General features: G+C 45.8%; 1 protein-coding gene across 1 annotated transcript; it reads left to right on the forward strand.

The window, feature by feature from the left end:
* Window positions 1-7,050: 7,050 nt before the first annotated feature.
* On the forward strand, window positions 7,051-9,030 carry KBTBD11 (kelch repeat and BTB domain containing 11). Its single transcript, XM_065402248.1, has one exon. The coding sequence runs from the start codon at window positions 7,051-7,053 to the stop codon at window positions 9,028-9,030; it is 1,980 nt and encodes a 659-aa protein (XP_065258320.1).
* Window positions 9,031-9,522: the final 492 nt, after the last annotated feature.

The raw sequence follows: 9,522 nt of genomic DNA on the forward strand, positions 1-9,522 counted from the left end.
CGGATCGATCCCGGAAGTGCCCCGGATCGATCCCGGAAGTGCTCGCCTTCGACGCTGGTACTCCAGCTCGGCGAGCGGAGTACGCAGCATCGACGGGGGAGCCTTCCTGCCGCGTCTGGACCGCGGTAACTTCGGACTAAGGTACTTCGAATTCAGCTACGTTATTAACGTAGCTGAATTTGCGTACCTTAGTCCGAAGTGGGGGGGTTAGTGTAGACCAGCCCTAAGAGAGCTTCCTTCCTACGCACTTTTTGAAAAGTTTATATGGAAAGGAACTCAATAAAATATCTTCCTTGTAAGAATTTTCATCCCTATTAATACCATATTTAGGAAAGCCTGTATTTTTTTTATGGCCACTATGACTAGTCTATTTTTTTTTCATAATGCAGCCATATTAGTGATTCTGTAGTTAAGGTTGTTGACAATATTTCTATTATAAGACCAGTTTTTGCCATAACCCCTTCCCTTTTCTCTTGAATTTCTGAGGAAGCGCTCCTAACTGTATGAAATTGATCTTGCGGGGTCTTCTAGTCAGAGGAGAATTTTTTATGAAAGTTTATTTTCTTTATTAAGGTTGTATGGAAAAAGTGAATTGTTAGATGAAAGAATGCATTTCTATTAAGAGCTCTGAAAATATAAAACTGGGAGAGGTCATGAAGAAGCTTTATAAGCAACTTGAGAGAGGATACAATCCTGTGAACTCTATGAAACACATCCTGTAGTAAGGGCAAGGTAGTGAATTTCCATTATAAGCCAAATTTTGAGCACCCTCAATTTTCAGAAAAAAGCTCCTTTCGTCCTGAAATTTCTCATGGGTCTGTCACTAGAGGAGAAATTGTTTGTTTGTTTTTTTCCAAAAGTTTGAGGTTAATCAAACAAACAATTGTTTAGGATATGCAACTTAAAAACCATAGTCATTTTTCTTTTTTTGTTTGTTTGTTTTTGTTAGCCCCTAACATTTATGTCCACTCAGTTTGAAGTGGTTTGCATCGACAACATCAAGTTTGTTTTATACAATAGCCCTCAATAAGCACAAATGCATAGGACTACTTTTAATAAGTCTGAATGGAAAATTCAGGAGTTATAAATTAGAGGTTAGAGTTGAACATCTGGAAGCAAAACAGAGAGGTTTGCAAATATTATAATTTCTCTGAGAGGACTCGTAGAAGTTAGTAATAATATGGAGCGTATCTGCAGAGCTTGTTAGTTTCATGAGAAGCAGATCATGGAACCTACAAGCCTGACTACTGTAGTTAGCATAGCTCACAAGTTCCATGAAAAACTGGACAGTTGTACAATGGCCAAGCACCCTTTAGCTCTCCCTATTGTCACACTGGCCTTCATTAGCTTTCCTGCAAAACAGCTTGGGGAAGGAGATCGGCAAACCTCTTTGCCCTAGATCAGCCTGTCAAGCAGTCACTTTGCTCCTGACTCACCCTTCTCTTAGATTAGAATTAGGTTCCTTCTCTCCAAAGAGTCCCTATATTGGCTATCCCCAATTTAACAGTCTCCTTAATTAAATATGAGAGACAGATTCTCGCCTCCAGTTCAGGACACTTCGGGTTGTTCAGGTGGCCCAAACTATCTAACTGAAAATTCCCCCAGCCTAGGACAGCATTCAGCTGGTGTAAAGCTGGCATAGCAAGATGTTATGCCAATCACTCACTGTTACCCATCCTGGCATTAAAGACATGTTGGGGAGGGTAGACAGCATGTACACTCTGCCAATTCTCTGTATTGTCCATTGTGGACCACAGCCAGCCAATGTAAAATAGAGCAGTTTAACAAGCTGAAATGCTGCTCTAATTTATTCTGGGGTATGGGCTGAAGCTGATTCAGGTTGTGACTCAGAAAACTGTAACCTGCTCCCTGGCATAGAGTGGATCTTGATGTAGGAGATAATCTGATTCAAAGTTTATTGGCACAGCTCGAAAAGTAGAGAAAACAAAAGGTAATTGGAAACATTCATCTAGTTGGATGCTATGAAAGAACAGCTACATGGGTTCAACGCAAAGAAATATTACCTATAAAATGTTGTTAAAACATCTCTCTCTTAGAACAAGGCCTCTCCCTCTATCAAAAAACCGCCTCTTGCAGTCTAAGACTAGGTCTACACTACGGGGGAGGGGAGGGGTCGACCTAAGATACGCAACTTCAGCTACGCGAATAGCGTAGCTGAAGTTGCATATTTTAGGTCGACTTACCTGGCTGTGAGGACGGCGGTGAGTCGACCGCTGCCGCTCCCCCGTCGACTCCGCTTCCGCCTCTTGCTGCGGTGGATTTCCGGAGTCGACGGCAGAGCGATTGGGGATCAATTTTATCGCGTCTACACTAGACGCGATAAATCAATCCCCGATAGATCGATGTGCCCTTAGTGTTGCTTTAATCAAGCTATCTTATATCTGTTTGCTAGACTGATGGGTACACATCCAGGATGTCGCAAGTGTATCACTGCCAAGCATGTAGATGCAGCTCATGGTTGTTGGCAGTTACGGTGTCTATTAACATGCTGTCATTACATCACCCTAGGCCAAACCCAAGCTAATAAATACTGTCTTGAGTCCATTTAATATAATTCCTATATTAGAGGCCCCAGCCTACTACTCCTGTATCCGCCCATAGATACCAAAATACTTTAAACAGCTTTCTTCCTTTCCCAGCACCTATCCCATTTTAAAGCTTTGACCAAACTAATCGAAAAGTGCTAAAAACACATTTGTTTTCTTTTAAAAGTTGACAAAATTATGAATTCAGCTGTCTTCTATTATTTCCATAATTCTTGATGATTTTGTTGCAATGAAAAACCCCCTTCATCAGTTACAATTTGACATAAAAAGTTGGATTTCAAAGCTACATGCTGGAAGACAAGGATGGAATACAGTTTTACATTCCATCAGCCACTTTTCAGCTTTCTCTTGTTCTATGCTCGACCTATGATTTTGGAATCCCTCATGCTGGCTAAGAGAAAAGTTCCATAGCTTCTCTGAATTGTTTTCCAAATTTATCTTTGTGTGATTCCAATTTTGTTGTTAATTAGACCAGATTTCCACTGCAACAGCCATCATCAGCCTAATCTGCCAAGTCCCTCCTTTGTTATGTAAAATGTATTCTATGATTGATTAAATCCTCCTTATGCTCAGTACAAATTTCAGTATACTGATAATCATTTGATTAAAATAAATCTAGAGACAATTTTTCCGAAAGTTTCACCGAGTGTCATTGGGAAGCTGGGGCATCAATCCTTTCAATATGGTGACTGAAGATTTTTTTTTTAAAACTCTCATAATGTTTGCTAGGACTGTGTTAGGTTAACCTTTCTTAACAAGGTTTCAATGGTGAGCTAAACATCCCAGCTAAACGTGTGAATATGTGAAAGTCTTAGGGCTCATCTTTTTCATTCATTTTTTCATTTTTTAATTGTCTCAGCAAGTGACGTTAGGCTTGTCATAATTTTCTCTGAATGGCATCTTCTACAACTTGGACACAATATTTGGTTGTTTTCTTTTCAGATGTAGAATGAGTTGTATTAAGCAGGAACACATTTTTCCATATGTAGATGTTTGTAACCATTATCTGGTCACTTCTCAAATTCAACCCATAATCTTGCATCAAAGTCATTATTAATTCTTTTAGTTCTTCCTTTAACTTCCCCTCTCTTTCTGTACTTGCAACATCTAGTAGTAGACCTGTGACTGTAAAGCTGTCTGAAGGAGTCTGTTGTGATGAATCTAAGCAGTAATAGTATGAGGAATCTGCTAATGGTCAATCTTTGACTGCTTTTTCCATGATGGCAGATGTAGGTCAAGAGGATAGGAAGTTAGGAGGAGTGGATCACAAAAACAGGGAGTCTGGGCTCCTAAGCGGATTGTGATATTGAAGGCAATTGGTAGAGTGTGTACTGGGACCCAGCAAGGTGTTAAGGCCATTGCATCCTTAGCAACTCAGGAACCTACTATGCATGCCCAAGCCAAGATGCACAAGGGCTGGTGTCCCAGAGCCCTGCAGGGACCTATAAAGGGGCAGTATTGACAATGCATATCCAGGGCAAAATGCTCCACTCATTTATTTAGAGCGTTCATTGTACTTCATTGACAATTACATTGTTAGCATAAAAAAAAATCTCAAAACCTTCTCACATTCAAGACTATCCTTTTCAGAGTTTTTTAACAGCATAATCTGTATGATCTTTGCCATTTTGGGGGCGTAACATGATTTAGCATCGTGGCTATGTTGGGATGGGTTAGAACGCAAAACAACTACCTAGTGAATTTAATATTGTGAAGAATGAAGAGTATATAGAAGCATGTTATCAAATGCCCTTCCCACAATGAATTACAAACGTGTAAACATGTCTTACATTTATTCACCAATGTCACTTCTCCAGTGTGGAGAAAACCTGAGGAGAAACAGCAGCAGCCCAAGTCCACTGGAGACTGTTGCTGCTCCCCAGATTTCTCAATGGATGAAGAGGATCAGAGCAAATCTGCATTTGCACTCCCAGTTACAAAGATGTGTAATGGATCAGCTGCTGCTTAGGGAAGTGAAGGGAAACATCTAGTGTGTTGCTGAGCAGACAGGGAAAAGAAAAGACCTGCTTCTTTCCAGTGGGATTTAGGGATCAGCAGAAGCAGGCCCTCTGTTTCTCCTCTTCTTTAATTAAAACTACAGAGAAGATGAGTTGCTTATATGAACTTCAGAAGGCAATAAAGTCCAGTCTACCTGGTTCAACTCTGGACTTTAAGAAATCCGCAAACTACGTTCATAAGATGGGTCAGTTCAGCTCCAGACTTCAAAATATCCATACTAGAAATGCAGAGATTCTGAAATCTGTAAATTCCATCAAAATGTACAAGTTACATTAAAACCTTGTGGAGTTCTCACAGCTTCAAATATTCATAGCAAATAATTCCAATATTAATCTCCCATCCTTCAAAGAAGCCTTCAATGGCAATACAAATCCTTGGTGAGGACAGAATAAAATGAAAGCCCAGTCCTTCAAGCCCTTATAAACAGGATAGTTTTTTATTAACACATATCTCATTAAAATAAATGAGACTAGTCATGTAAACAAGGATTATCCATGCCAGCCTGGGTTTGCCAGCTGCAGCTTCACATTTGGAGTTTCTAGGCAAAGTGGTGTTTGAGTTATGACATTTTCAAGAAAGAAAATCAAAGTAAGTTAGGCTTGTCTAACATTAAAATAGTTTTCAAACACATGTTTCCAAAATGCCTTGTTTGAGTTACCTCAAATTTTACTAAACCCATAAATAAATAATCCTTACTGGCAGGAAACCATATGGGACATTTTGGGCAGAAATGAGTGTGTATGAGGAAAGTAGAAAGTGGTCACGTAGAAATTTATAATGAATAGATAGTTACAAACTATGGAGTCAGTACTGCAGCTCCCTATAATATGAAATTAAACACAGACAATTTATTGACAATATGATAATTATCAGTGATTGGAACTTAAACAAAACCTAGGAAAATCCTTTTTTAAAAATGTCTCAGTTAAGCTGTAACTAAAATTCTACATTTATGTAACAAAGATTTAAAAAAAATCTCTTTGGTTGTGGTTTGGAAATCTAATCTAACTTTCAACCATGGCCCACAGACTTCCAGTTTCCCAGTGAAAACTTCATGTACTGACCTATATACTGTGAACCTACTCATTTCTTATTCTTATGAGCAAGAAGCCTAAACCCTCTCAGGATGCTTCATGTAGCCACATATGGGACTACACAGCAACCTACATCAGTCAGTGACACATTTGTCAGTTTACTTTTTGTTTGTTTGTTTTTTCATAACTGTATCAAGCAATTCTCTAGTACATATTTTGCAACAATTGTGGTTTGCATTAACCTCATTTTAGTCAATTTCATAATCAAATTTCAGGATGCACTATCCACCATTAAAGGAAACTCAATTATACTAGTACAAAACTCCTCTGGAATAAACTCTAATAACAACCACAAACTGAAAATTATTTTGTTTTACACTGATCAACTTTTTTACATTTTCTTTTAAACAGGAACAAGAAATGCATTGGATCCCGTAAGAAACAGTGAACTGAAGAAACCTTCTTGAATCTCAAGGAGCCTATAATTTCCAAAGAAATCTTGACTGGTTTAAAAACTGTTCAGAACTGCAATTGGTTTCTGCCATTAAAATAGTTGCTTAAGGTGAATAAATTATGGACATAACTATATTTAAGACTCTAATCTTAAAGGATCACATTTCCTCAACACAGTCTATTGAACAAACAACACAAAAGGATGCCACCCAGCACAACAGCTTCAGGGGTTGGGGCAATAATTGCAGAATGTAATCACACATCAGCATGTTTAGTTGACCCTGTTGCTGCAAATTTCAGAGCAGAAAGTCCAAGGAAAATGTTTAGCTCCTCTTTGAGCTGAAATAAAACAGTGCAATTAGTCAGACTGATCTTGGGAGATGCATGTAGGCTGATATGAACATCTAGGTAAATTAAAACTGTTAAAACTGAATGATCTCTGACTTGTTAAAGAACATGTGTCGCTTACTCTGAAGAAAAAAAATAGGAAAAAGGCTCATAGAAAATTAAATCAAACTCCCCCAAGGTACAGGAAGTGAGATACTTTATTGATCTGTGAATGCCACTTAAGGAAAGTCTGAGCAATCAAGGTGTAGCAAACACAGTATTGTTACAGATATCTATACAATGTTGAAATTAGTCAAGTTCAAAAGTTCAGCAGTGAGTGGCTGCAGGGACAGCTGCCACCACACCCCTTTCTGCTGTCAGCATGTGAGAGTAGTCCAGGCTTGGAAACAAGGCTGAAATTGATCATGTGCCAAGAAGGAGAGTTGAGCAAGAAAAACCCACAGTAACGTTCAACCTTAAACCACAAAGGAAAAAAAGGAAAAAGGGACAGGGGGAGAAGAGGAAGGCGAAGGGGTGGCTAACTGTGCTGCTGAGCTGGGAGAGAGAGAGAGTGTGTGTGTGTGTGTGTGTGTGTGTGGGAGGGGGGAGGGGGGGGGAGAGGTTAGCCAGGTCCAGCCTCTGCTAGAGCCATGGAGAACTCAGTCCTATCCTGTGTCCTTTATCCAGGTGATGGGAATATCAGTGAGGCAAAGACCTGTCCAAAAAGGCTCTGCGGAGAAGCGGAGCAGCAGCTAGGGCCCCCGGCAAAAGCTCTGGGGGAAGCAGAGCGCAGCAACGGCAGCCAGCAGCAGCCCGGCTCCATGGAAGGGAGCGCATCAGCGGGGGAAGAGGAGAGCGGGGGTGGGGAAAGCGCCGCGCTCCCTTTGCAAGCCCCCTGTGGTTTCAGCTCCTCCTTGTGCTTCAGCTCGCCCGGGGCGGGGGACAAAGCCCCGCAGCAGGATCCCGGAGCAGCCTCCTCCTGCAGCCGGGTGGTGAAGAGCCAGTGGGAGATTAACAACGCTGCGTCCGAGGAGGAGGGGGAGGCGGGAGGAGCCGACATCGCCCGGCCGCCGCCTGGCACTTACTGTCCCCAGGCTGGAGCGCAGCCCAGCAGCCCGCAGCAGCCGGTCTCAGAGGAGCCGGACCTGGTGATCGAAGTGTCCGGCCAGCGGATCCGAGCCCACAAGTCGGTGCTGGCAGCCAAAAGCGACTATTTCCGTGCACGCTCGTCCCGGGACATCCTGCGGGTGAAGGGGGTTAGCTACGGGGCTCTGCGTCTGCTCATCGACTACGTCTACACGGCCCGCATGGGCGAGGTGCGCCATGACAACCTGGCCGAGGTGGTGAGCGGCGCCCGCGTGCTGCAGATGCCCTGCGCCCTGCACTGCGCAGCTGAGGCCATGCGGGCCCAGCTGCGCCTCGACAACTGCTACCAGCTGCTGTGCCTGGCCAAGAAGCAGCGGCTGGCGGAGCTGCGGGAGGCCACCTACCGCTTCATGAGCGACCACTACCTGCAGGTGCTGCGGGAGCCCGCCGTCTACGGGCGCCTGAGCGGCGCGGAGCGGGACCTCATCCTGCAGCGCCGCCTGGAGGCCGGCAAGCGGTGCCTGCTGGTGGCTGAGGTCAGCGATGCCTTCGAGAGGCTGAGCGTGGGCAGCAGGCCACAGAGCCGGGAGAGCAGCCGGCCGCAGAGCCCCTCCTCCGTGGTGTCGCTGGAGGAGAGCAGCTACCTGATCTACTGCTACCAGGAGGCAGCCAAGGAGTGGAGGGTGCTGACCCGCCTGCCTGAGGAGGCCAATGCCAAGGGCTGCGCCATGTGCGTCCTCTACAACTACCTCTTCTTGGCTGGGGGCATCGCGGCGGCGCCGGGCGAGCAGCGCGCCCGCCTCTCCGACAAGGTCTTCTGCTACAACCCACTCACAGACACGTGGAGCCAGGTGCGGCCGCTGGGCCAGCCCCGCTCACAGCTCAAGCTGCTGGCCTTGGATGGCTACCTCTACGCTGTGGGGGGCGAATGCCTCTTCACGGTGGAGAGGTATGACCCCCGGGCCGACCGCTGGAGCCCGGTGGCGCCGTTGCTCAAGGGCGCCTTTGCCGTGGCGCATGAAGCCACCACCTGCAACGGGGAGATCTATGTGTCGGGTGGCTCCCTCTTCTACCGCCTGCTCAAGTACGACCCCCGGCGGGACGAGTGGCAGGAGTGCCCCTACAACAGTAGCCGCCGCCGCTCCGCTGACATGGTGGCCTTCAAGAGCTTCATCTACCGCTTCGACCTGAGCGGCAGCCGCGGCGAGCAGGGCCAAGCCGGCGGGGTCGAGGTCTTCCGCTACAACACCGTGGCCAAGCGCTGGAGCCAGTGCGCCTCCCTGAGGCCCAGCAGCGGCCCCCTGCAGCCCTTCCGCTGCGCCGCCCTGGGCAGCACCATCTACTGTGTCAACCGGGCCGGCACCCTACGCTTCAACCTGGCCCAGGACGGCGAGGTGGAGGCTGACGGGGGGCTGCCAGGCAGCTTCGATGCGGAGCTGCTCAAGGCCCCCTTCGAGGCCAAAGGTGTCCTCCTGCCCTTCGTGCTCACCCTGCCGGAGAAGCCAGACAAAGCTGGGGAGCCAGAGAGCCCCCTGGTGCTCTGAGTGGGCCTGGCGTGAGGGCAGCCAGATCAACTACGGGAAGGGGCTGCGATTGGTTTCTGCATTGCGCCACCATCAGCTGGTCTGGGGCCCCTCCACCTCTGCACGGCAAACATCTAGCCAGGGGCCTACTCCAGCTGGCAGGATTAGAGGGAGCTGGGCCTGCCCCTAGCTCAGCGGCCTGCCCGACAGCCACAGCCCCTGACTAGGGGCATCTTCAGAAGGTATGCATGAATTAGAGGGCTGGTGTGCCTCTCTTGAAATGTTGATCTAGGGCCGCTGCTGGTTATAACCACTGTAATCTTTACTTTGCTTCATGCGGGAAGAATTCACTCCTTGGCGCTGGTGAGCAGCCAAGCAAATTAAAGAAAAGCTGCTAAAATAGGATAATCTTTGGGATAATGTGGGCCAGTTCCCAATCTGGAGAAGACCTTTCCTCCTGGAGTTATATAAATCCCTGAAAACAGAAGCTTATAATGGAATATTTAATAATAG

This window comes from Emys orbicularis, chromosome 3, assembly GCF_028017835.1.
Source record: "Emys orbicularis isolate rEmyOrb1 chromosome 3, rEmyOrb1.hap1, whole genome shotgun sequence".
Classification (NCBI taxonomy): Eukaryota; Metazoa; Chordata; order Testudines; family Emydidae; genus Emys; species Emys orbicularis.

What these genes read in the sequence shown, in the direction of transcription:
- KBTBD11 (XM_065402248.1), top strand. Translation starts at nt 7,051, where the DNA reads ATGGAGAACTCAGTCCTATCCTGTGTCCTTTATCCAGGTGATGGGAAT.